The sequence below is a fragment of the Gymnogyps californianus genome, chromosome 4 (genome assembly GCF_018139145.2).
Source record: "Gymnogyps californianus isolate 813 chromosome 4, ASM1813914v2, whole genome shotgun sequence".
Lineage (NCBI taxonomy): Eukaryota > Metazoa > Chordata > Aves > Accipitriformes > Cathartidae > Gymnogyps > Gymnogyps californianus.
In genome coordinates this window covers 25,064,822-25,087,234 of record NC_059474.1, presented here as the reverse complement: position 1 = coordinate 25,087,234, position 22,413 = coordinate 25,064,822, and the positions used below count along the sequence as shown (strand labels likewise).

At 36.4% G+C, this 22,413-nt stretch overlaps 1 protein-coding gene across 1 annotated transcript; it reads right to left on the bottom strand.

Moving 5' to 3' along the window:
- Positions 1-631: 631 nt before the first annotated feature.
- DTHD1 (death domain containing 1) lies at positions 632-20,578 on the bottom strand. The gene is given in 11 exon segments (XM_050895542.1): positions 632-921; positions 1,503-1,560; positions 8,305-8,549; positions 9,858-10,147; positions 10,733-10,897; positions 12,926-13,170; positions 14,008-14,187; positions 14,865-15,192; positions 15,700-16,519; positions 16,522-16,604; positions 20,304-20,578. Coding segments are annotated over 11 exon segments (2,979 nt in total).
- Positions 20,579-22,413: the final 1,835 nt, after the last annotated feature.

Below are 22,413 nucleotides of genomic sequence, written 5' to 3'. Positions count from 1 at the left end.
CCATTACCATGATAGATAAAAATGATGCAACAAATCTGGTAAATTCAGGAAACAGATTAGATATTCACATGTGGTTACACTGAAATCTGCTATGACATTCACAAGGATAAAAAACATTCACTGAGAATATAAAAGTCAGGATTAATTACTAACAAGCCTGAAAGTAAGAAGAAATTTCCTCTGTCTGTGCATTATAATGATCTATTATGCTTTCGTCTGAAGAATCTGGTTGAATTACTGGATGTAGAGTCATCCATAGATCATGGAATGATTCATAAGATTTTGATAAAGTATAGTGAATAATTCCTAGTGTTTAAAGTAAGTAGAAATATGATTCTGTGTCAATTGAGTATGGTATGTGCAAACAATTAAAGTCCTTAGAAACCTATGCAGACCAGTCTGTAATTCTTCATATCTATACTTTCAATATCTCACATTTCCACAGAAGAATGTTCACTTTCAGCAAGCAAGGGCATTGCCATTACACTTTGCTTTAGTAAAGAGGTTGCAAAGTAACAAATAAATCAGCAGTCTGATCCCTCTCACTCGTGCATCCAAAGATATCATGGAAATATTCACACCTTTCAACAAGAAAGAAGAGAAATTGGGCTGTTAGTTGCCTGTGATTCTGTCAAGTGAGCACTTTATTTTGCCACTTAAAACGAAGTTCTTCTGAAAGATCACTTCTGCCACTCTTCCGCAAATAGCGAGACAGGAGCTGCTGTTTATCAGCCGACCTTGGAAGGGTCCTTTTCCAGCAGCAAAGCAGCTCATAGATCTGGTGTGTTAAATTATCAGGGCACTTCAGCCTAACAAGCTGAAGTACACTCCGCCGAACAGGTAAGCATAAAGCAAGCAATGATGTATTATCTTCTGCGAGCTCTTCTGCAAGCCAATATAGCAGGTTGTCCCATAGGGCCTCTGAAGGGCAAAAATTAGTAAATTAAGAGCATTATTCTTCTGGTATGTAAATTTTTCTTCCTTTTGAAAAGCTTTCTAAAGCTGGAGGCTCAGTGGGTGAACTCCCCAACTAAGTATGGTTTGTTTTTTACTTTAATGGAAACATCATCACTTCTTTCTAATGCAATTCTTGGTAACTGCACTGCGACATGAAGTGAATTTAGTCAAGAGCAGATTCAGCAATGATCTATAACTTCTGCAACTGCATGGGGAAAGCCAGTAATAAAATAAAACGGTTTGGGCATTTCCTATAACTGATACTGGAGCTTTCCAGTACAAACTGAATCTCCTTGTACAGAAAATTATATGCTGTTCAAGCACCCCACCACAACATTATCTTACAAGAGCTTTTGCATTTCCTGGTAAACAGATCACTTTTTTTTTCTTTGAATAACTTTTAACACATTAACTATTTTGGTTCCTGACTATGGCATTTTAAAATGTCAGTTACAGCTGAAACAAATCTTGGCATTTAAAAAAAGTAAATAGCAAATATAACTATTCTTTATATTGATATTAATATATTATGTATGTGTTCTTACCCGACGAATCAGAAGAATATCTTTTTGTGCTTTGTGGACGGTTGATCAACTTTTCATGCTATCAAAGAAAATGTATTGAGGAAAGAGAAATGACTAAGAGTAAGGGATGAGGTGTAGGATATGGGAGTGGACTGCAGTAAATCAGCATTTAAGATTGGTTCTACCTACATAGAGGATTTATGTCATTATTGAAAACCAGTTAACACCATCAGCAGGTATAAATCAGTATACAGCTATTAAAATAATGAAACTAAGTCTGTTTACACCAAACAGATGTTTATTGTATCTTAGTAAAAAGTTTATTATGCAATTTTACAAATGTTTGCTCAGTAGCATTATGTCATGACTGGTGTATAGAAACTGGATGTATAGAAAATCTGCATGGAACCTTTGCACATGAAATGGATTCTAATTTTGAATACTGCATTAACTTTGCCTTGCTGTCTCTGTGTTCTTACTACAACTGTGTGCATACCATACTGTTTCAAGGAAAATAACAGTTTCTAGGTATGCGGTAGCTGTTGTTAGGTCTAGAAATCATACTATGTTTGTAGCTATAGTTATTCATTTTACATAGTTCAACTTTTAATTATAAATCATTAAAAATCATCAGAATTCAAAAGACAAGTTCCATTAGAAAGTACAGAGTTCTTCCTCTTTCTTCCTCTGAACACTGGAGAGAAAGAAGAAAATACTTTGTCCTTTTTCCCTATGACTGAGAAAGAGGAAAGTCTTGTGGGCGTTACTGTTGTTTCCTACTCCATATAGAACAAGTAATTACTTACATAAGCACTGAGCACAAGATGAGATTAATTTATATCAAGTGAAGTTCAGCTCTTTTTTTACTAAAAGCTGTCATTGTCCTCTTTAGTGCCCATGTTACTTTTGTCACACACATTCAATTGTATTACCTGGCTGTTTATGCACAGCTTTCCCTGAGAGACTCGCTGCAGGTTTATTCACTGAACTTTTTTCCATTTGTGAGTTAAGAGCATGAAACTCTGACTGGATAAATTACTGGATAAATCCCTTTCCTGCTGGGCATACTGAGCCAGAGCCTTGCTGAGCTTATCTTAAATACTTTTATAATACAGACTTTATATATTGTTCAGTATTTGGAGTGTTTCATGTGTACTGAGCTACACATCCAAAAGGTCAATATAATCATAACTGTTACCTATTCACCTGTGAATTAAACAACTTTCATCAGGCCTGTACTCAGTCATCTTGGTAGGGAGTTTCAGTGTGCACAGGATGCACGCAGTATGCTCTGCTTGGCAGTGCAAAACCATCCTCTGCTGTACTCATCTTGAGATCTCAATCTGCCTCGTCTTGCGTGCTTCTACAGCAACTCTGTCACTGGACGTGCCCTACTGTGAAGATAGCATAACATGGCTAAAAAAAGCCGGCACAATAAAGGGAATATAAAGCTCTTCCAGAAGGGGGCATTGTTTTTCTTCCAAGACTCAGCTTTCTCTGGCTTCATTTAATTATACATTTATATTTAAACTTATTTTCATTCATTAATGAGAATTTAGCACCTCAAAGGTCTGTATGAGATTTTCAAAGTTATTGTAGATGAACTCAGTTACCCATGCATTGACTTTAATGTGAGCCACTTTATCCTACTTAATGTTAAAATAGTAGTAAAAATGATAAGAATTGAAAATGAGTATTGTCTAGAAATAGTGTAATAATATACAATGCATTAGATCTAAAACATTGAATCTGCCTTTAAAGATTAAATATCTGTGGTGAAGTGCTAAATTCACCCACGGTTCAGCTGCACTGGCATGTGGTCCCACTGTTCTGGTTGACAGCATAAGTAAAATACTCTTAGAGGTCAAAGCAGTTTTCTAGTCTGGAAGGCCCTTCAATTAGCTAAGCAACTGCCTTTCTGAAGCAGAGGATCATATGCTATTTTGCCCTTAGACAGTCATTAGACATAAAACTTTGGCAGAATTTGATAATGCTTGTATGTATTACAACAAACTCTTTTTGCAAAGCATTCTGATTTCAGCCAGTAATACTGAAGTGCTCTGTCAAATGGACCTCTCAGACATGACCAGACTCTAGTAGCATATCAAACAAGACAGACAGTAAAGGAGAAATTAACCTTTCAAACTCTTTAGCTGAGTTTCACATAAATACAACTGCTTTGAAACCAGTAGAATTATTACTGATATGCACACACATACTTGCCATCAGAACCTAATCCACTGTACTTAACTTGTGTTGAAAATAAGAGGTTTGACCAACCAGTGTTTTCTAATGCTGAGGAAAAGAAAGCTCCATAAATAGGAATCGTTAGTGAAGATCAGCTTACTTCTCTACAAGTGTAGCATGTTTAAACTAAAAATGGATGTGAATGGTTGCATACAAAGTAAACAACCACTGCTTTGACCACTGTCAGAAATATATTTGTAAGAGAGTGGATAATGTGGGCACATACATATAAAAATGGTTTATAATCTATATAGTTGCTATCTTCTCTCCACAATTCAAGAGAAATTTTTTACAGAAATCAGTGAAAATGTAGTCAGAATCGTTGCCTTAAAAAGATTCCATCTGTCTTTGTCACAGCCAAAACCAGGCATTGTGGATGGTTCTAACTTTATCATCTGGCAAAAAAAAAGAAAAAGCCAAAACTTCATTTCATTTTGCTGAGAAAATTTCTATTGTTACTGGCAACACTGAGTGTTTGTGATCTCACGTATTAGAACTAATCCATTAACATGGTTAAACTAAACTTAAGATATTTATTATCTCAACAAAGTAGCAGAAACGTAAATAGTCTTTGCTGTTCTTGCCCTGCATTTACTGCTATTTTGGGGATTTTATTCCCAAACCATGAAAGGCTCCCCCAGCATACTGGGAGCAACTGAGAAGTCCATCAACAACGCTACAACTTAGAGTCAACTAGTTCACAATTAAGACATGAGAACCTTACTGTGACAACTGGAATTCTGTAAGCAGCTGTGTTAGTGTGAGCAATACTATAAACAATCCACCATTACCAATAGGTCAGATATGAACACTGAGCATTATGTTTTTATATGCTTGTGAGATTTGTGGCAGCTTAATTGCTGTACTGTAGTAGTATACATGTGATAGAAACTAGCAAAATTGAAGGATCATTGCCTGAGTGTATGTCTATGCACAGGAATGTGGTCAGATAGTTCTAGGTGCTTTGTCAATATATATTAATAGCATCAGCATATGACTAATTATGGACAGTGCCAGTCTCAGTTCATATTATATGACCATTAACACAAGACTTGTACTTTAATGAAGTGGTAAATAGCAGTTGCATTTGACAGATGGCTGGTGTAGTTGTTTGTATAATTAGTGCATTAAATTTCTCCTTAACTGTGTTTTCTCATCCAATTTTAACTATTTCCTTCTATTTCTTTTATTCATTAGAAAGCCCACCTAAATGTGAAGATATATCTGATTCAAATATGTTGATCAGATCATGGATAGTAAAAACAGGATAAAAGTTCTTATATTAATTTTTGCGGTCAGTGCTTTCATCACTGTTAATAATTTTAGAACACATAATAAGATACGGTAAGTAATTAGAATTTCCTTTTCATTGCTCTGGCATTTAATTGCATCTGGATCATTATGTTTAATATACGGTTCTGTCTCTCTTCCAGTCAATTCCTTTTCTAGCTCAAACACGTTTTTAACTGCTGCAAATACCCTGTGAAAATGAGTTCACCTTTTGATTATTTTTCTATGTAAAAAGCATGTTCTTTTATATTACTGGTTACACCTACCACTTACCAATATCATTGTTCTTATACCCTGTGAAAGGGGATATAATAATTCCTTTTTCAGTTCCTCCATAATATTCATAAGTGTATACAATATTTCAACTTCTGTCGAAACTGCCTGAAGTGTTGTCATCAATGTATTGTCCCTCTACCTAGAACCACTCCATGTTTCTGATCACCTTCTTTCTTTCCTCTTCTTCCAAATCCTCTTTCTGAGTTCTGTGACCAGAACTGCAGAGTGCAGTCATGATGTGGATGCCTCATAGATATATGGCATAATCTTGTTTTCATTTTTGTTCTCTAATAATTTGGAACATTCTGCTTACCTTTTTTTTTTTGCTGCTGAATGCTCTGGAAGTTTTCAGAGAACAAAATGACCAAAGGCTTTTTTTTTTTTTTTTTTTGAGTGGTAATAGGTAATTTAGAGTTTATCAGTATAAAATCAGATATGTACTTCCACCTGAACAAAACACTTATTGACATCTAAATTATCTATTTTATTTTCTAGTTGCTCAGTATCATCGTATTCTGTGATTCTTCACAGACAACTTTAGTACTCTGAATATTTTGTAGTCATCAGACTTTTCACTTAACTATTCAAAAGTTTCTGATGAATATGTTAGCATGGATCTCTGTGGGACTTTACCAGTAATCGTCTTCCCTTGAGAAAACTAACTGCTTTTTCCTACTCTTTTTTTCCTATCTTTCAGCCAGCAAACAAGCCAAAAGAATATTTTTTGTTCTTAAAATTTCTGTGAGTTTGTTCAGTATGGAATTCAAGATTTACTTGGCTGGAAGAAGGTATGAAAGAACAAAAGAGTGAACAACATTATAACTTTGTGTTAATGAATGTTACATACCACTAGATAGTGGTGTGGGTGAAATTCCCATTTGCCTTGTGTATTTATACACCAGTAGTAAGGTATGTTGTATTTAATTTACTAATTATTCACTGAAGTCAAATAATCAGCTTCATTGATGTTTTATAATTCTTCAAAAAGATGATAACTGAACTAGCTAAATTATTAAGGAATGTTTCTCCTCTGTTAAAAAACCTGACTTTAGGCATTATCAATTTTAAATTATTACACTGGATGGATGGAAGATAGATCAAAAAGTAGCAACTTTTTGCTATACCAACGATAGCAAAGTATAACATTTTGTGTACTAAGATGACTTGCAACATAAGGGAAGATGTTATTTTGATGCTGTTCTTCATTCTATAGATTGATATTTCATTCTGTGTAAGAAAATACAAATCACGTAATGAAAGTTATCAAGATGCAAATGTTTTCAAGCATTTTGATCGCTTTTTTTTGGCCTAATATTTGCATTTAATGAAGATTCTGACTCCTTTGAAATGCACCTCTTAAAAGATATTTACCAGAAGCAGAAGAAAAAATTATTTGCAAGATGTTGCAACACTGATTTTCTGAAGTGATATAATAACTCTGTCTCTCTAAGCAGACTTTTTGTACATCAAACTCGGGTCCTCTGTGCCTGAACTGATTCAGTTGAAAGTAGAGCCATTACTCAAAAAATAGACGTAGAGAAAATATTTCCAAAGGCTATCACCATTCCTGAGGTTTGACTTCATTTCTAATTTCTAATTTACCAGCAATGATCATGTTATACAGTTCCTCTGTTTATTTCCATTTAAATGAGTAGGTTGCCCGGATGCTATGGTGTACCCACATATATTATATATTCTTACACACTTATACAGACTGACCAGACTTCAAGATCTCAGCCACACTGGGAAAGAGGAAACACAGCCTTAAATTTAGTAGGAGAAAAGGGGTAGTCAGAAATATTTGTTTTGAAAACTCCGAATAGAACTTTTAAGGACTAATATGTATAGCAGTAGACCATATATGCCAACCCAAATCTAAGACACTTGATAATTACCTTTGTGGTTTAATACAAATGCAGTTGAATCCTTTAAATCTTATTACGCAGTAATATTAAATAAAGTGGAACAACGGGATGGAAGCTGGGCAGGTGGATGGAAGACAACTAACTGATGCCTAGGGTGTGCCACAGATTTTTTTTATTTTTTTTTTTTAATCATCCCACTGGGCCTCAAGAGTTTGTATTTCCCTCTCTGTGAATACTGCACACAGAATGCTAGCCCTGTGGAAAACCAAAGTGCTTGAAAGCATGTGATTCTCAAAAGAAAATTTACATTTTATATGGAATTTGTCACTAAAAGAGATCTCCTCTTAAAATCTTCTGCCGTTAACTGTTCTTAATTTGTACTTGGGAGAATGGAGATGAGAGAGAAATCAAGAAGTATGCTTATGAAATAAAAGATGTATTTGCGGGTGATAGCTTACGGAAGAGTGAATTTAATTAAATTCAAAAAGAGAGAGATGCTACTGCTTGTCACCAGAGATTTAGACCAAGTGTAACTGTACATATTTTGACATTAACATGTATGTAAATTTGATAGCAGTAGTCTAGCGGTAGCATTTTGCATAATATAGGGTACTGATACCTAGGCTCTTTGAAAAGGTTACAGTAAGATTTCATTGCAGGAATATTAAAGATTAATTTATGTAGCAATAGCTTTCACCAGAGATGGAGATAATTGCCCACATGGCTGCATTGCAGAGGCTTATCTGGTATAACAGGAGAATCAGGTGATAGGAGAAAGATAGGTTGCATGAACCATTTAATGCTCCTACAATTTGCAATTCTGCACTCCCAAGACAAGGATACAAGAAGTATATAACTGAAACTTAAGTAATAATTTCTCAGGGCCATACCATTTGGGGAGAGCAAATGGGTGAAAAACTTCTGCTAAACATTTTTTCCCATGCTCGTGCTTGAATGAGGGTCCCTCCCACCTGCTAAGAGAAAGTCTGAGGGTGTTTGTACATTGCTGATGGATCAGAACTGCTCCATCAGTGACTCCTGTGTGTATCTGTAAAGAAAAAATCATACCAAGACCCTTTTGCCTAATAAATATGTGGTAAGGGAAAAAGGGAAAGATCTCTAACATCATCAAGTGAGAAACCCACCTTTGGTAACGTTAGTGCTAATTTACACAGTGGAGACTGGTGTTGATATTCACCATATGGCAAGGGTTGTTCCCATTTCTTGGTTATCATCTCTCTGGTAATTTTATAAAACACTGCTGTTCCTTTGTAATGAGGTGAACTGTGGTTACCAAATTCATCCACTTCTTTAATTTGGAGCTCCAGCCTGGGTTTTCTTTGTGAATGAAAAATCAGCCTGTAGACTTTTCCAAAATCTTTTCCAAAATCTTTTCCATTCTCTGCAGTCCATACAAAAAAAAAAAGTTGTTTTTACACTGTATTTAGATGTGTGGCATCTAAAATAACTCATTAGGGTGAGTCAAATAGAGCTAATCACATAACATTTGATTGTTCTTTATCATTATTATTACTTTATATTGAACATTCGAGGTTCAAACATTCCTGACAGCCTGCTTCAGTAATTGAAATGTCTTCATAGTTAGCTGTCTTAGCCCCTGAATTGTTGGCATAAGGAATAAGTGGTGAAGGCTGTGCTACAAGTTGAAAAGTAAGGAACGCGGAAGGGGATAAAGTACATAACACAGAGAGAAATAAAAATAAAATGGTGTTGTGAATGAAATTACAAGCATATGCTTTCTGGTTATTCAGGATGGATATCTGTCTATCTGTAACAACAAAATGAATGGAGGCAAGAGAGGCAGGTGCATTTTTAGGATTTGTAATTCTATTTTAATTGATACATCTATATACACTATCCTTTGCATATATGAGCAGGCATTCCTTGGGGGCTGGAAACTTCTTTTTTTGAAGAATAATCCTTTCTTTAGGGTAAACAGAGTTTTCACTGGGAGAGTTTATGTACAAAATGTTCAGAGGGCCAAATACACATTTATATGTTCTTTCCAAAACTGACAGAAGAGACTATATGTAATTTTGGGTGAAAACTTTTCTGAGGCTTCTTATCTCTTTTCCCTTTAAGCAAATCTCTGAATGGTGGCAGCCACTGCAGAGAATTTTCGAGGCCGCGAATGGAAACGGCATAACAACTCTCTCTCATCACCTCAATTCATACTGCAACTCACAAAAAGCAACATTTTGCCCTGGATTTCAGTGTTTAATCTTCCTCACTTCAAGTGAATTTACAGAGATAAAATATCAGACTGTTTCTGTTTGTTTGGAATCTGTTTAATTCCTATCAGATCTTCTTTATATTAAAAAGCCATTAATGGAATCCTGCCCTTTTGAAATAAAGATAAAACACCAACTGTTTCTGAGGGAACAGGTTTCACAGAATGGCAGAGGTTGGAAGAGATCTCTGAAGATCATCTTGTTCAACCCCCCTGCTCAAAGCAGGGTCACCTAGAGCAGGTTGCTCAAGATCTTGTTCAACTAGTACATTTTTTCAGTTGGAACAGTTTCCCATGTAGTTCCATGCACCTATCATTTACAAGAAATAAAACACTGAAATAACTAAATGTGCTGTGACTAACCACAATCTACTAATGTTCACATACAGTATTTCTGAATAGCTGAGGTGATTGATAATGTTCATCCAGATGCATGAATTAACTTACCTGAAGCAAATATATTGCCTCTAAACCTAAAATGAATCTGCTCTCCTTCTCTTAATGGGAACTGCTGCGTAGGTTCTGGGGGACCAAAGTAGCCCTCCTCATGGAGATTTTGAAGTTCACAGGTCAATTCTTTGGATGCAGATAGCAAAACTACTATTTTATATGGGTTTTCTCTTTTCCGATACAGTATCACATTAGCCATTGTGCTACAAAGAGCTTCTTCCAGAGCCTGAGCAAAGAGGTGAAGATACGTGTTTTCCAAGAGGAACGAAAGGCGAATGACCACAAAGCTGTATTAAAAGAAAATGCAAGAAAATAAATAGCTCTATCTTAAATCATTTTATCAACTGCTAACAATTTATTATGCAAAATAATACAGGGCTCAGTTTCCAACAGGCCTTTTGCTACCTCCTTTTCATTCCTGTTTCCAACACATGAAAGGGTGGAAACTTGCCTGCTTCTGTAATGTAGAGTATATTGACTCTGTATCTATTAATTCAAATACATACAAATTTTAGATTAAAGTAGGAGAATATTTCCTAATAAGAATTTCCAAAAAATATTATGGTTTTGTAGTCAGAAAGCTAAATCACATTTTCAAATTAAGATTAATATCTGCATTTCCTGTTTCAAGTTTTGTAGATATTACATTGTGTACAGTCTACAGATGAAAAAATATTTAAACAAATCTATATTTTCTGTAATTACGAGTAACAAATCTAAATGATCTTATACTGCAAAACGGAAGAAAGAGATGCTGGCAAATTAACAATTAATAGTGGATAATTTCTTAACTCTACTAATTTCCATTGATCCGTATACTTGGAAGTAAATATTTTAGTAAATAAAATTTTATTAAATTATTCATACATTACCTTTCTAAATGCTCATTTAGTTCAAATGATACAAGCCCATTCCGTGCATTCTGGATAATAACATCATCAAACACCTTCCACCCCTCTTCTTTGTTTCTGTGACCTAATAATTTCAAAGTATCACTGAGATTCTCCCCATTTTTTCTCACAGAAGCACTCACAGCCCTGGAAAGCCAAGGATTTATAGGAAAAAATACAATGAAAAACAGATCCTGCAGAAAGAGTAAGCTTGTATTTGTAGCTCTGCTTTCCCTTCTGCTTTCCTTGATGACTAGATGTGTTTTTCCCACCTTGCTGAAAATCTACATATGGAACTATACTCCAGAGTACATAAGTGATATAATTGTTAAGAGATTTTTTAAAATTTTTTTTCAATTCACCAGAAAGAGGGAAAAAAAAGGAAAAAGAAAGGTTTCTATCTAAATGAATCTAGTTTAATCTATCATTTAATATCATGCACAGTAATTATTGATTGTTTCTGAGTCATTCATCAAGATTTAGATTCTCTAGAAGTAGATATCTGCAAAAAAACCCCACAACCCACCTTTTCTTCCAGAAGCAAATATTACTCAATAACCACAAAGGAATTTAGAAAATAAGACATGACTGCTATCCATTATCTCTTTCAACAGAGAAAATAAAAGTATCTTCTCTACAAATCAGGTGATTACTTTGATATCACACTCAGAATCAAGCAACTGTAACATGACATGCTTTGGCTAATTTATTCTAATGAATGAAACATGAGGGATTTTTTACAGAAGCACATAACTCTCCTCTCACACACACCTCTCCTTATCAGTTTTTTAAAACTGGATCTGAATAATCCATTCACCTCAAATGCACACCCTGTGTACAATCCAAAAAAGAAAATACTCCAGACAGGACAGCCTAAGCGTTTCTCAAGCATACAGCCTCAGCCTATGTGCAAATACAGGAAAATGTTGGCATCATTTTCTAAGGAATGTGTATAGATGCCACGAGGGTACTGCCACACAATGAAATGGTTCTGGTACAGGAAATGAAATTTGAATCTCCTATGAACTGACATGGGCACCCTTCCTAAATCTGAAGTTTGTGATAAAGATGGATGTCTAGTCTAAGAGACCAGTGTGAGTGTAGAGCTCTTTAAAACATTATCTGAGAAGTTTTTCAGAAATGGAAAGCTAGAACATTGTCTGCCTTCTCCATCTGTACCTTGCTTATTTTCAAGACAATCATAATCTTGGCATGTAGATGAATTTTGAAAAAGATAATGTTTAGCACAGTAGGAATAAGCTAACTCTTTAATGACCTAAAGTAGAAGTACTTCAAAGCTGACTCTTGTCCCAAGCTAGTCCCTACCAAGAAATCCCAGTAAGCCTTTCTGAACCTGGAGTTACCCATGGTAGCAGAACTGGAAGGACAACAATCAAATGGTAAGTTCAGATTGATTTTTTTCCTGCATGTGATGGTAAAAACACCATTTATTTTGCTGACTGTCAAAATAGATGAGGTTAGCTTTGGCCTTTTTTTCCACCAAAAAGTTTTATCCATATCCTCGTGTGCATGATGGATAAATTTTATTGAACTGCCAGTTAACAACTGAAATTTAGAGATTTTTTTTTAGTTTTAATGCTTTTTTAAGACATTCCAAAAGGTCTAAGTTTCAGAAATTTTGTAGTGAGTGCTTTGGAAAAATCTGGGCCTTTATCTACTGCGGCAGTTACCACAAAACTGACCTACTCCAAACCGTTGTGTCATAAATTTTGACTCAGGTAGCCATTGGAATGTGTAGAAGTAGAGATCAGAAAATTAAAAGGCCAGGGTAGCCAAACCACCAACTGATAAAATAATCATCACAGCAGCTTTGAGATGTGGTTATTCTCCATGTTCAATGTTTGGCTTTGGTGAAAATGGCTGAACATTTCTTGCTGACAAAAAAACATGCATTTTTCATCCTGACTCCTGCTAGAAATATAGTGGTCAGTATATTTAAAGAATATACATCAAATGCTGTATGAATTTTCCTGGTGAAGCTAGAGCATGAGAATTGTGGGGATTTGCTCTAGTGTTTCTAACAATGTTTCTAAGTATAGCAGACTGTATTAAGGAACTAACACAGCTTTAATACAAAAAATTATTAATCAGCAACTGTTAAAATGAATTCATTTTGATGTTTTGAAAATGCTGAATTTATAGTGTTGTTCTTACCGAGGATGGTAGGCCGTAGCAACCCTCTTTACTGTAGCACTAATGGCTCTTGCATGTTCTGTCTCATCTCCTTGCCTTTTTTTTTCTGGGTTTGGAGGACAGGGTAGAGTAATAGTGACTGAGCTGTTAAATGGTTGGGCCGAAGGATGCTGGACATAAACCAGTGCACTAGTAGATACAACTGAGTGGTACATATCGTGTCTTGCTTTCAGAGTTGAAACCAAGGATGGTTCAATTGGCTGAATCTAAATATGGAAAGCAATTGTACAATTAATTTGTAAATGAATAAGTCTTCTCTTACATGCCTGGTTTTTTACAAATTGATTTATCATTTGGAATTGGATCAGACTATCACAGAAGCTTTAGGCTCCTCTCTATAACCCAGGAACAACCCTACCAACCTATCAGCACTTTATACAATGCACAACCAAGTGCTTGAAGGTCATAAAAAACTGGAATCTTTATTGACTGAAATATTTTGATTGTTTTGTTCCTGCTTTGAGTTCCAGTTTTGAAACTCCTGAGCTCCCTCAGATTTTGATAATTTTCTAAGATTTTTCAAATCTGTATTTTTTTCACTGTTAATTTTAGCTTCTCTGTACCTCAGAATCAATGTTTTTATGGGGGAAGGGAGAAACACATTATAACTGAAGCAAATTTTGAGATTATTCTCAGCCCAAGACTAAGAGGTCACAAAACCTTCTGTTGCGCTGCCTGCTACAAATGATGAAGGTCAGGTGAGAAAAATTGTTCCATTACCTTAAACACTGGGCCAAGCAGTTGAAGTTGGGAGTTGATGCTTATGTCGTTATTGAAAACAACTGTATTTTCTGAAGTATATCAAACAAAGGTAGATGGTTCTTCTTTTTAGCTAGAGATATCGTTGACTACTGACAGTATTATGTGGTTTTAACAAAGTTGACAGGAAACCATTTGCTGCGTATACAGGATGTGGAGCTGCAATCACTTTTCATAGACTTCTAATAATGGAACAGGTTGCCCTTTAACATTACTGGCATTCTTGCTTCAGAACTGATCAGATAACAGACTTATGGAACAAGCATTGCGTATTTCAAACTCACCTTTAACTGCATGGGTGCTGGAGAACTGAATGTTTCTGGATGGTAACAGAAGGAGATTCTAGAATCCACGCTCACCTTTCGTGAGAGTCCTACCTTTGGAACAGTAAATGTTTCTTTCTTTAGGCATGACAACACAGAAAAAACACCCAGCTGATAAATTTTCACTTCTGCAAAGGTTTCCTGCAAAAAGAGAATATGGGGTTAGAGTACATTGGAGGGAAAGGAAGCTGTGTTCCGCAGCGGACTAGCATTTTGAGAAGGCAACATTATTTATAGAGCAAGGTGTGAAATGAAAATAAATTGAATATTATTGCCACCTGGATGCCCAGTTATCTGGTGATCTCTAGTCATCATGTGATGTCATTAATATTCCACTGTATGATCGGGGTGAAATGAAATAAGCTCGTAAACCAGGTGATGAATCTGGCCCAATGCAATTCTTCTGCATTTAAAAAAAAGAACCATCCTGTGTTTCTTTGAGATGGAGTTTGGACTCATACACACAGAATTGTGTCACTTCTCTGTGATCTGAATGCAAAATAATTCCCCTTAAGTTTTTACTTTTATCAAATAATGCAACGTATTACACTTATTTACAGAAATGATGAACCATTACTCAATCATTCGTATTGTGGGATCAAGCGCTTGCCTTAACATTACGAGTGGAAAAAAAGGACCTTGTTAAATACCAGGTTTCAAATAGAATTAGTTCTTGAGAAAGTAGGAAGAAAAGTTCAATTTAACCTGACGTAGTGGGCAATATGGCTTAATAATGACTTTACTTCTATAACTCCACAGAGGCTTAACTGGGAACCTGGAATGATGTTTTTACAACACTTAGATGAGAGGTTACCAACCTTATGGTTTCCTTGGTATCCCAAAGAAATAGGAGTTAAGTAGTTTGATTGAAAGTTCACATCAGTCACCTTCACCATAATCTCCCGATAATTTCCTCTGAAGCATGAAGTAAATGGGATCGCAATGTTGATAGGAAAAGGGATTGTTTTCTCATCATCAGAGCATTCAATACTGACAACATTGCTGACCAGCTCCTCAGAATCATCCACCACCAAGGAACTAGTGTCATTGACTATCTTACACTTCAGATTCTCCAGAGCAGTTGCAGGGGCTTTAATAAAACAAGCTACTTCACATTCATTCTTACCACTCTCTTCCACTAGAAATCTGAAGAAAAAGAATATAAAATATTATTCTTTGTATTTTGGGTGGGATGGTGTCTTGTATTTTTAATTAAATACTTTACTATAATGATGTGCTATATTGTAGCATAAGCAGATCATTCATAAAAACATATGTTTATGAATTGATGGGAAAATCACGAAAATTTTTGTTTAGCTTGTTTCAGAACAGCTTACAAATTATTATAAAACTGACTAATTGGGGACCTTCCCTACTGAATTCCAACAATTTGGGAATTATTGACTTTACTGGCTGTGACTCAGTCCCTCTCTGGCATAAAAAAAATTTATGCAATCAAATAGAAAGTTACAGTTTACTTTAGACCAAATGGAAGATCTTCATTGCGTATGCTTAAGCTGTAGACTGCTATTATGTGCATGACCAGCAGCTGTTCAATACATGCATATTGAGTTTCTGGGCCCACAGATGTTTATGTGTGTGCTAATAAGCAATATTTATGTACATCTGTTCCTAAAAAGAATATGTGCTTACTCTTTGTTCATCCAGTGCCTAGATTTTTGTACTTCTTCTGAATCATTCAGAGAAGGATTCACAGCAGTAAGGTCCCACGTTTGTGCTGAAGATGTGAAGGTAATTAGGTCATTCCTACAAATCTCATGATTTGTTTCCATTTTACTGTCTTCCATTTGCTCTCTCAGTCTATGTTCTTCACTTTCTCCCCCTTTTGAAGATTCTTTGACTACTGCCTTTTCTTCCTGGTCAGAAAGATTCGTGACAGTTCTGTCATAAATGTCTTTCAATGTCCCAGATAGAATGCCTTCCCCACTGCTCGTAAGAGCATCTTGAAAAGCCGGTTCTGGAGACTTTTCAGTAACAGAGCTACCTCCATGTGGTTTATCCTTTCCATTGCAATCTTTTTTCTCTGTAACAGAGTTCATTAGTAGTCTGTGTTCACCATCTTCCTTTGTCATTGGAGGTTCTCTGCTAACATCCTGTTCTCGAGCAGATACATTTTCAGCTAATGGTGCAACAATGACTTTTTCCACAGTTTTAGTTTCACTTGGCTGGATTTGATTAACATTCTGACCTTCCGTCTTGTTCAGGCAAGGAGTTCTTTGGGATTGCTGACCGGGACTAGAAGATGCTTGCACAGACTCTGTTGCTTCTCCTTCAGAACAACACAGATCTGTTTCTCTAGAAGCATTTTGAGCAGTCTGGATCTGAGAATCATCATCTTGCCTGCTGCCAGCAGCATAAAGTTGATTTTCTGCCTCTTGAAGGTATGAGACTGTATTTATCAAATAATCCTTCACTTTCTGCAGACAATCTATAATTCCATTGTACTCTGAGACAAAAAATAGGTAACCAATTGAATTTTGCTATGAAAGTTAGCCAAAAATGTGAAAGCTCTTATACACATACCTAATGAATTCCACCTAATTCCATAATGCCATTCAATACATGAAGCACAAGGTATTTCCTGGCTTCCATTTAGTAGTTTTGCATTTATTGCTATTCAATTTGAGTCAATCTCTGAAGAATTCAATATGGACAAGTACATTTCTGTACTTGTCCAAGTACAACTGTGTATTTGTCAAAGTACTACTGTGGCAACTCTAATGAACACCTGTCTAATGATCAGACACTAGTTAAATTCTTAATGACAATCTAAAGCATGGAATTGGTAAATAATAGTCAAATCAATTTGGGAAGAGCTTTAAAACTAAACATTAATTATATATATATATTTCTTAAAATTGAATCCAGCAAGATTCTAACGCCTGGGTCTCTAAGAAAGCTGTTATACATAGGCTCAATATTAAACATGCTTAGCAGCTTTGAATTTTTGCTATGGAGAACAGAGGATAACACAAAAACACCAGCACATAGACAACACTGAAGTTCAGCAGTTTGTAGCATCTAGTTACAGGAATGGTGGAGGTTGCTCTTGCATATAACTAAAAACACTTGGTGAAGAAGGATACACAAAAAGCACACAATCACTATGTGCCATTCATGTAAGATTTTATATTTAACTTATTTATGATCCCTCATTTTTCTTATCTTAAACCTTTTCTTAGAAATCCTTCCAGATATTCTCTCCAAGGATTTTGGATATATTACTTTCAGCTCTCCCCTCACCTTATGGTGTCAATCTCTACAACTGGAACTGTGTCTTCATTAGTTAGGTATATTGCAAACCTCTCGGAAAATTTCTTGCTTATTTCTGTTTGCTGCATGAGATCCTGGAAAGCTTTGTTTTGCAGGTTAAATCCAGTGAAAGTCAATACAAGTCAGAAAATTGTACAGAATGAAACACAATATGGTGTGCTCTCCACTTAACAATGGACAGAGACACACAGGGAAGGACAATAGAAAGGGCTGATACAAGTCTTACAGGAAACCATTGGCTTGCTTACATTCATTTTTTTCAATAATGTCATATGAGATAAATCAATATCTCAAGGTTTTCAACTGGGAAAATAATCTTATTGAGTAAGAATGTCATCACACATCAATGTGTGATGTTATACGATCTAGATAGGCCTTCCACTTTCATCTCTATTTGCATCTGATTAATTTAAACCTACAGAGTACAGTTCAGAATAAAGTTTTTTTCTTGTTAAAGTCAGTCTAAAAATTATTCCTTTGCAATACTTTCTCAGTTCCCAAATGACTTGTTATTGGATTTTGACAATATTGGGGGGGTGGGGGGAAGAAGCAAACACATTTTTAATATTTTTTTTTCCACTGGTAGTTCAAAGAAGAATATAAGTTTGTTCTAAGGTACTACTGTTTTTCCAGGGGCACTTTTACAATAGTGAAGAAGAACTTCTAAATAGTTTAACAGGGCTGAGAAATAAAACAAAAGGATTGGAAATAACATAGCTTTGTTTGCACAGGAGCTTGTAAAAGACCACTTCCCAGTCTCACTGTAAGACAAAGTTCAAGCTTCGGCAAAACTGCCAAAATTAACCCGTTTCCTCTCTGAATTTTGCATTCTCTAAACAAAACAAAAAAAACCCAAAACAAATCATACAGCTCTTTAAACTTCCCTAAAATAAAATCTGAAGATAACAGGGTCATTAAAAACAATGGTATTTTCCTATGCTGTGAATGCGACTTTTCTACTGCTGCAGTGCTTAAAGCCAAGCAAAGACACCACCTTGTAACTTTACACTACCCAACTGTGTCGCATGAAAAGACACTTTTTGCATTCTGTTACAAGGTTAACCTCAAAATAAGCCTTCTTTTGTGTTACCCCCCGCCACCATCACTTTTCTAACACTTTGCTTTCTGTGTTTTTTTGATGTTCGATAACACGGCTTTAGAACACAGTGGCAGTTTATATACAACTGTTTTCAAACCTTTTTGCTGACTGTTTTATGGGAAAGCGCCAGATGAGGAAAAGAAGCTTTTTGGAAGGAGAATGATAGTGAATACTTAGAAATCTGAAATAAATAAATAAATAAAAATCACATAGGCCGTGAGGCCAACAGGGCAAAGTTAGCTTGATCTTGGAGCCTGGAAGCAGGTCCTTTTTTTACAAAAATGTTCTTTTATTATTGTGGACACTTTATAAACCTGTAGAACAAAGACTCATAAATGTGGGCATAGCTAAAGATTTCTGCCTGGAGTCTCTCTCTTTCTCTGTCTATGCATCATGCTGTTAGACCATTATTAAATGCAGAAATGTTAGTTTTCTACTTTGATGAATGTTTGTTAAGATGTTGTTTCTGAGGAAAGAGAGTTGTTTCATTCGTCAAAAAATGATCCTGCGTTTTTTCAGGAATAAAATCTGGATTTGGTCCTCACAATAAATAACACCGTTATTATATCCACATTGTTATTATAAATGCAAGAAATTAAATTCCATGTGTTTACCTGTGCACTAAGATGGCAGAAGTCTTTCTTATTTTTATTGTCATCTTTTTAACTATGTTGTTACTTGTAGAGGACTGTAGACTATATATATATTGGGTCTACTTGGTGAGGTGCTGGCAGCAGGGGGCTGCAGGGGTGGCCTCTGTGAGGAGAGGCTGGGGCTGCCCTGTGCTGCACACAGCCGGTTTCAGCCAGTTCCAGCCGGCTCCACAACAGACCTACTGCAGGACTGAGCAGAGCCTGTCAGCGAAGCTGGTGCTGCCTCTGTGAAAAGATATTTAAGAAAGGGCAAGAACACCAGAGAACACTGGGGAGTGAAAAAAAGTGTGAGAAACAGCCCTGCGAACACCAAGGCTGGAAAAAAAGGAAGGGGAGGTGCTCCAGGCATGGAGCAGAGATTCCCTTGCAGCCCGGGGGATACGAGGCTGAAGTAGATATCCACTCTGCAGGATTGGACCCCACGCTGCAGCAGGTAGATATTCCCTGAAGGAACTGCAGCCTGTGGAGAGCCCAGCTTTTCCTGACAGGAACTGTGGGCCGTGGGAAGGACCCACGGTGGAGCATGGAAAAATGTGAGGAGGAAGGAGTGGCAGAGGGGAATTGTTACGGACTGACTGCTACTCCCATTCCCCATCCCCCTGTGCTGCTTGGGAGGGGGAGGAGGTAGAGGAGTTGGGAATGAAGGAGTGAAGGTGAGCCTGGAAAAAAAGGAGGGGTGGGGGAAAAGTGTTGTTTTAACTTTTTGCCTTTGTTTCTCACTACCCAAATTATTGCAATTGGCAATAAATTAAATTAATTTTTTCCCTAAGTCGAGACCATTTTGCCCATGACGGTAAGTGGTAAGTGATTTCCCTGTCTTTATATTGACCCATGAGCTTTTCCATCTTATTTTCTCGCCCTGTCCTGTTGAGGAGGCGGAGTAAGTTGCTGGGTGGGCATCTGGTGTCTGGCCAAGATAAACCCACCAAAGTATAATATACATAAAACTTTGAAACAAGTCTGTTTAGTTAATTTTATTTATATATTTTTTTCACAGATAATGAGAATTATGAGTCTCATATTGAATCTCATGTAATAGACTCGAAAACAGTGTGATACAACTGTTGAAATATGAATTAATTTGGTCTAATGAATGACCAAGTACTGAAATACTAACAAATGAAAAGCAAGGTCCCCCAGCATTATCACACAGCAGAACTTAGCATCCAGTATACCCAGTCCATTCTGTTCACAGGTAAATCCCTCCATACTTGCCTGGACTTGCAGTCAATTCCTTGTGTTTGTCATGGAGAGCACTCAGCAAGTGGCAGGTATCTTCAATACTTTCCGTAATGTTCTCCAGCTGCTGGCTGAGAGATCTGCTGAGCTCTTTTGTTAAAGAGATCAGTCTAAGCACATACTCCACTATACCTTCATTATCCAGATCACTTTTCAGAAGCACATCTCTTGCTACCAAGTTCAGGTGCCAGATTTTTTCCAGGAGTTGGCCTGATTTGCCTGCAGGTGTAATCTTACCTTCAGCCATTTCCATTGTATGTTCAGAATATACTACTACAATTTTTTTTCTGCTCAAACACTTCCACAAGGTGTTGTCCTTGGTTCAGACTAATACACTGTTTAGTGTTGGTAGCCTAAACAGCGTTTAAAAGTACTGTATTCCACACACACTGACAAATCAAGCTCTAGCTCAGAAACTCTTGAGTTGCTGTTGACTATGAAGAAGTTACTAGGTGACAGAAAGGAGTGGCTCTCCTGTAACTTCAGGCAAGGATTGCCAAGAGATGCCAATGTACACCATGCACCTTTAAGGGAGGTTATGTAACTAACTCAGTTATGTAGCAGTGACTTAAATTTCAGGAGCTCTGAGCAATTTCTCACTTTAGTGGCTGTAAATGATAAGTACCTATGAAATCAAGCTTAATTATGAATTCATAATTATATAATCAACAACAACAAAGAAGTGTTTTCATTGCAAGCCAACATTAAATGCTATAGGTCGCTTGACACTATTTTCTGACAACCATATTTCGTTTGTGTTCAGAGACATTAAATCGGTGGGACAGATCCAAGCTGCTATGCAGTCTGGATGATGTATTTGAATTATACTTAGGTTTCAGCAATACAAGAATCTACAAATCTAATTTTGTGATTAGCAAAAATATTTAGTAGCAATAGACACTTAAAGAAACTTGCAATGTTTTCTGAGGTGTGTTTATGTAACGGGAAGAAATGTAAAGGAAAAGCAGTAACGGCTAAAAGTTCAAATAACTAATGACTGAAATTTTGTTTGACACTTTGGAAGTTGAGAAGCAAACTTAAGAGTAAAACATGAGCTCACTAAACTTAACTGCAGCATCAAGAATCAACTATATGGGGTTCATGGGGAAAAAGCACTGTCCTCAAGAGTACCCCCTTGAAAGCGGGCAGCACTGCTTTCGCAGGGGCTCACAACCATGTGCTCCTGGAGGCAACCTGGGAGGAAGCAGGGCCAGTGCCTGACAAGGTTGTTGTGCTGTTCGTTGTCTTCAGTGGGTGAAATGTGAGCACTGATACGTCAATGATAGTATTTGCAATGATTTCCATTTCACCCAGCAAGTTCAGGAAAAGAAGTCTCACCAGGACAGCAATGAAAACAAGCGGAGGAACAGCACTGACATTCTCTTACTGATGCTAGTTCACATCATGCTGTGCTAGGGGAGGACAGGCCTGAAACCCTCATTAGCACAGTTCAGTACTGGGCTAAATCTGAAGTATCACATCCACCAAAATATTTTATAGTTTCAGAGATGTACCACACAAATTGTTGGTACAGTGGCTTTCCTACTAAACATTCCTTTTTATGGCCCGCTATAAATATAATTAATGCAGTTTTAAATAGCAATTAAAATGGGACTGGGATATAAAAGCACACTGAAAATTGCATCTAAGTATTGCAAGAACTAATAAGGTAATGTCAGCAGAGTGCTTTGAAGATGTAAAGCACTGTATAAATGTTAAAATAACAATGAAAGATATAGTGTCTAATCAAACGTATGAGCTGAAACCAGCTGTAATTATTAAATTCAAAAGGAAAGTTCCTTTTGAGTCATTATAGTTTGATTGATCACACTGAAAGTGTACTGCACCGCTAACACAAAAAGGTATGTGAAGCATTAACCTATTTACCATTTCTGATGGTCCAGCATCTCCACATTTTCCCAAATTATCCCTAATAAAAAGGGAACTCTGAAAAGAACATACACATTCATGCACAGGAAGTGAAAAAAGTCATCTTCCTACCCAAAATTTTTGGGATGTGTAAGTGAAAAAAAAAAGAAGATGGGCAAAAATGCATTATTATATATTTACTGTATAGTATTG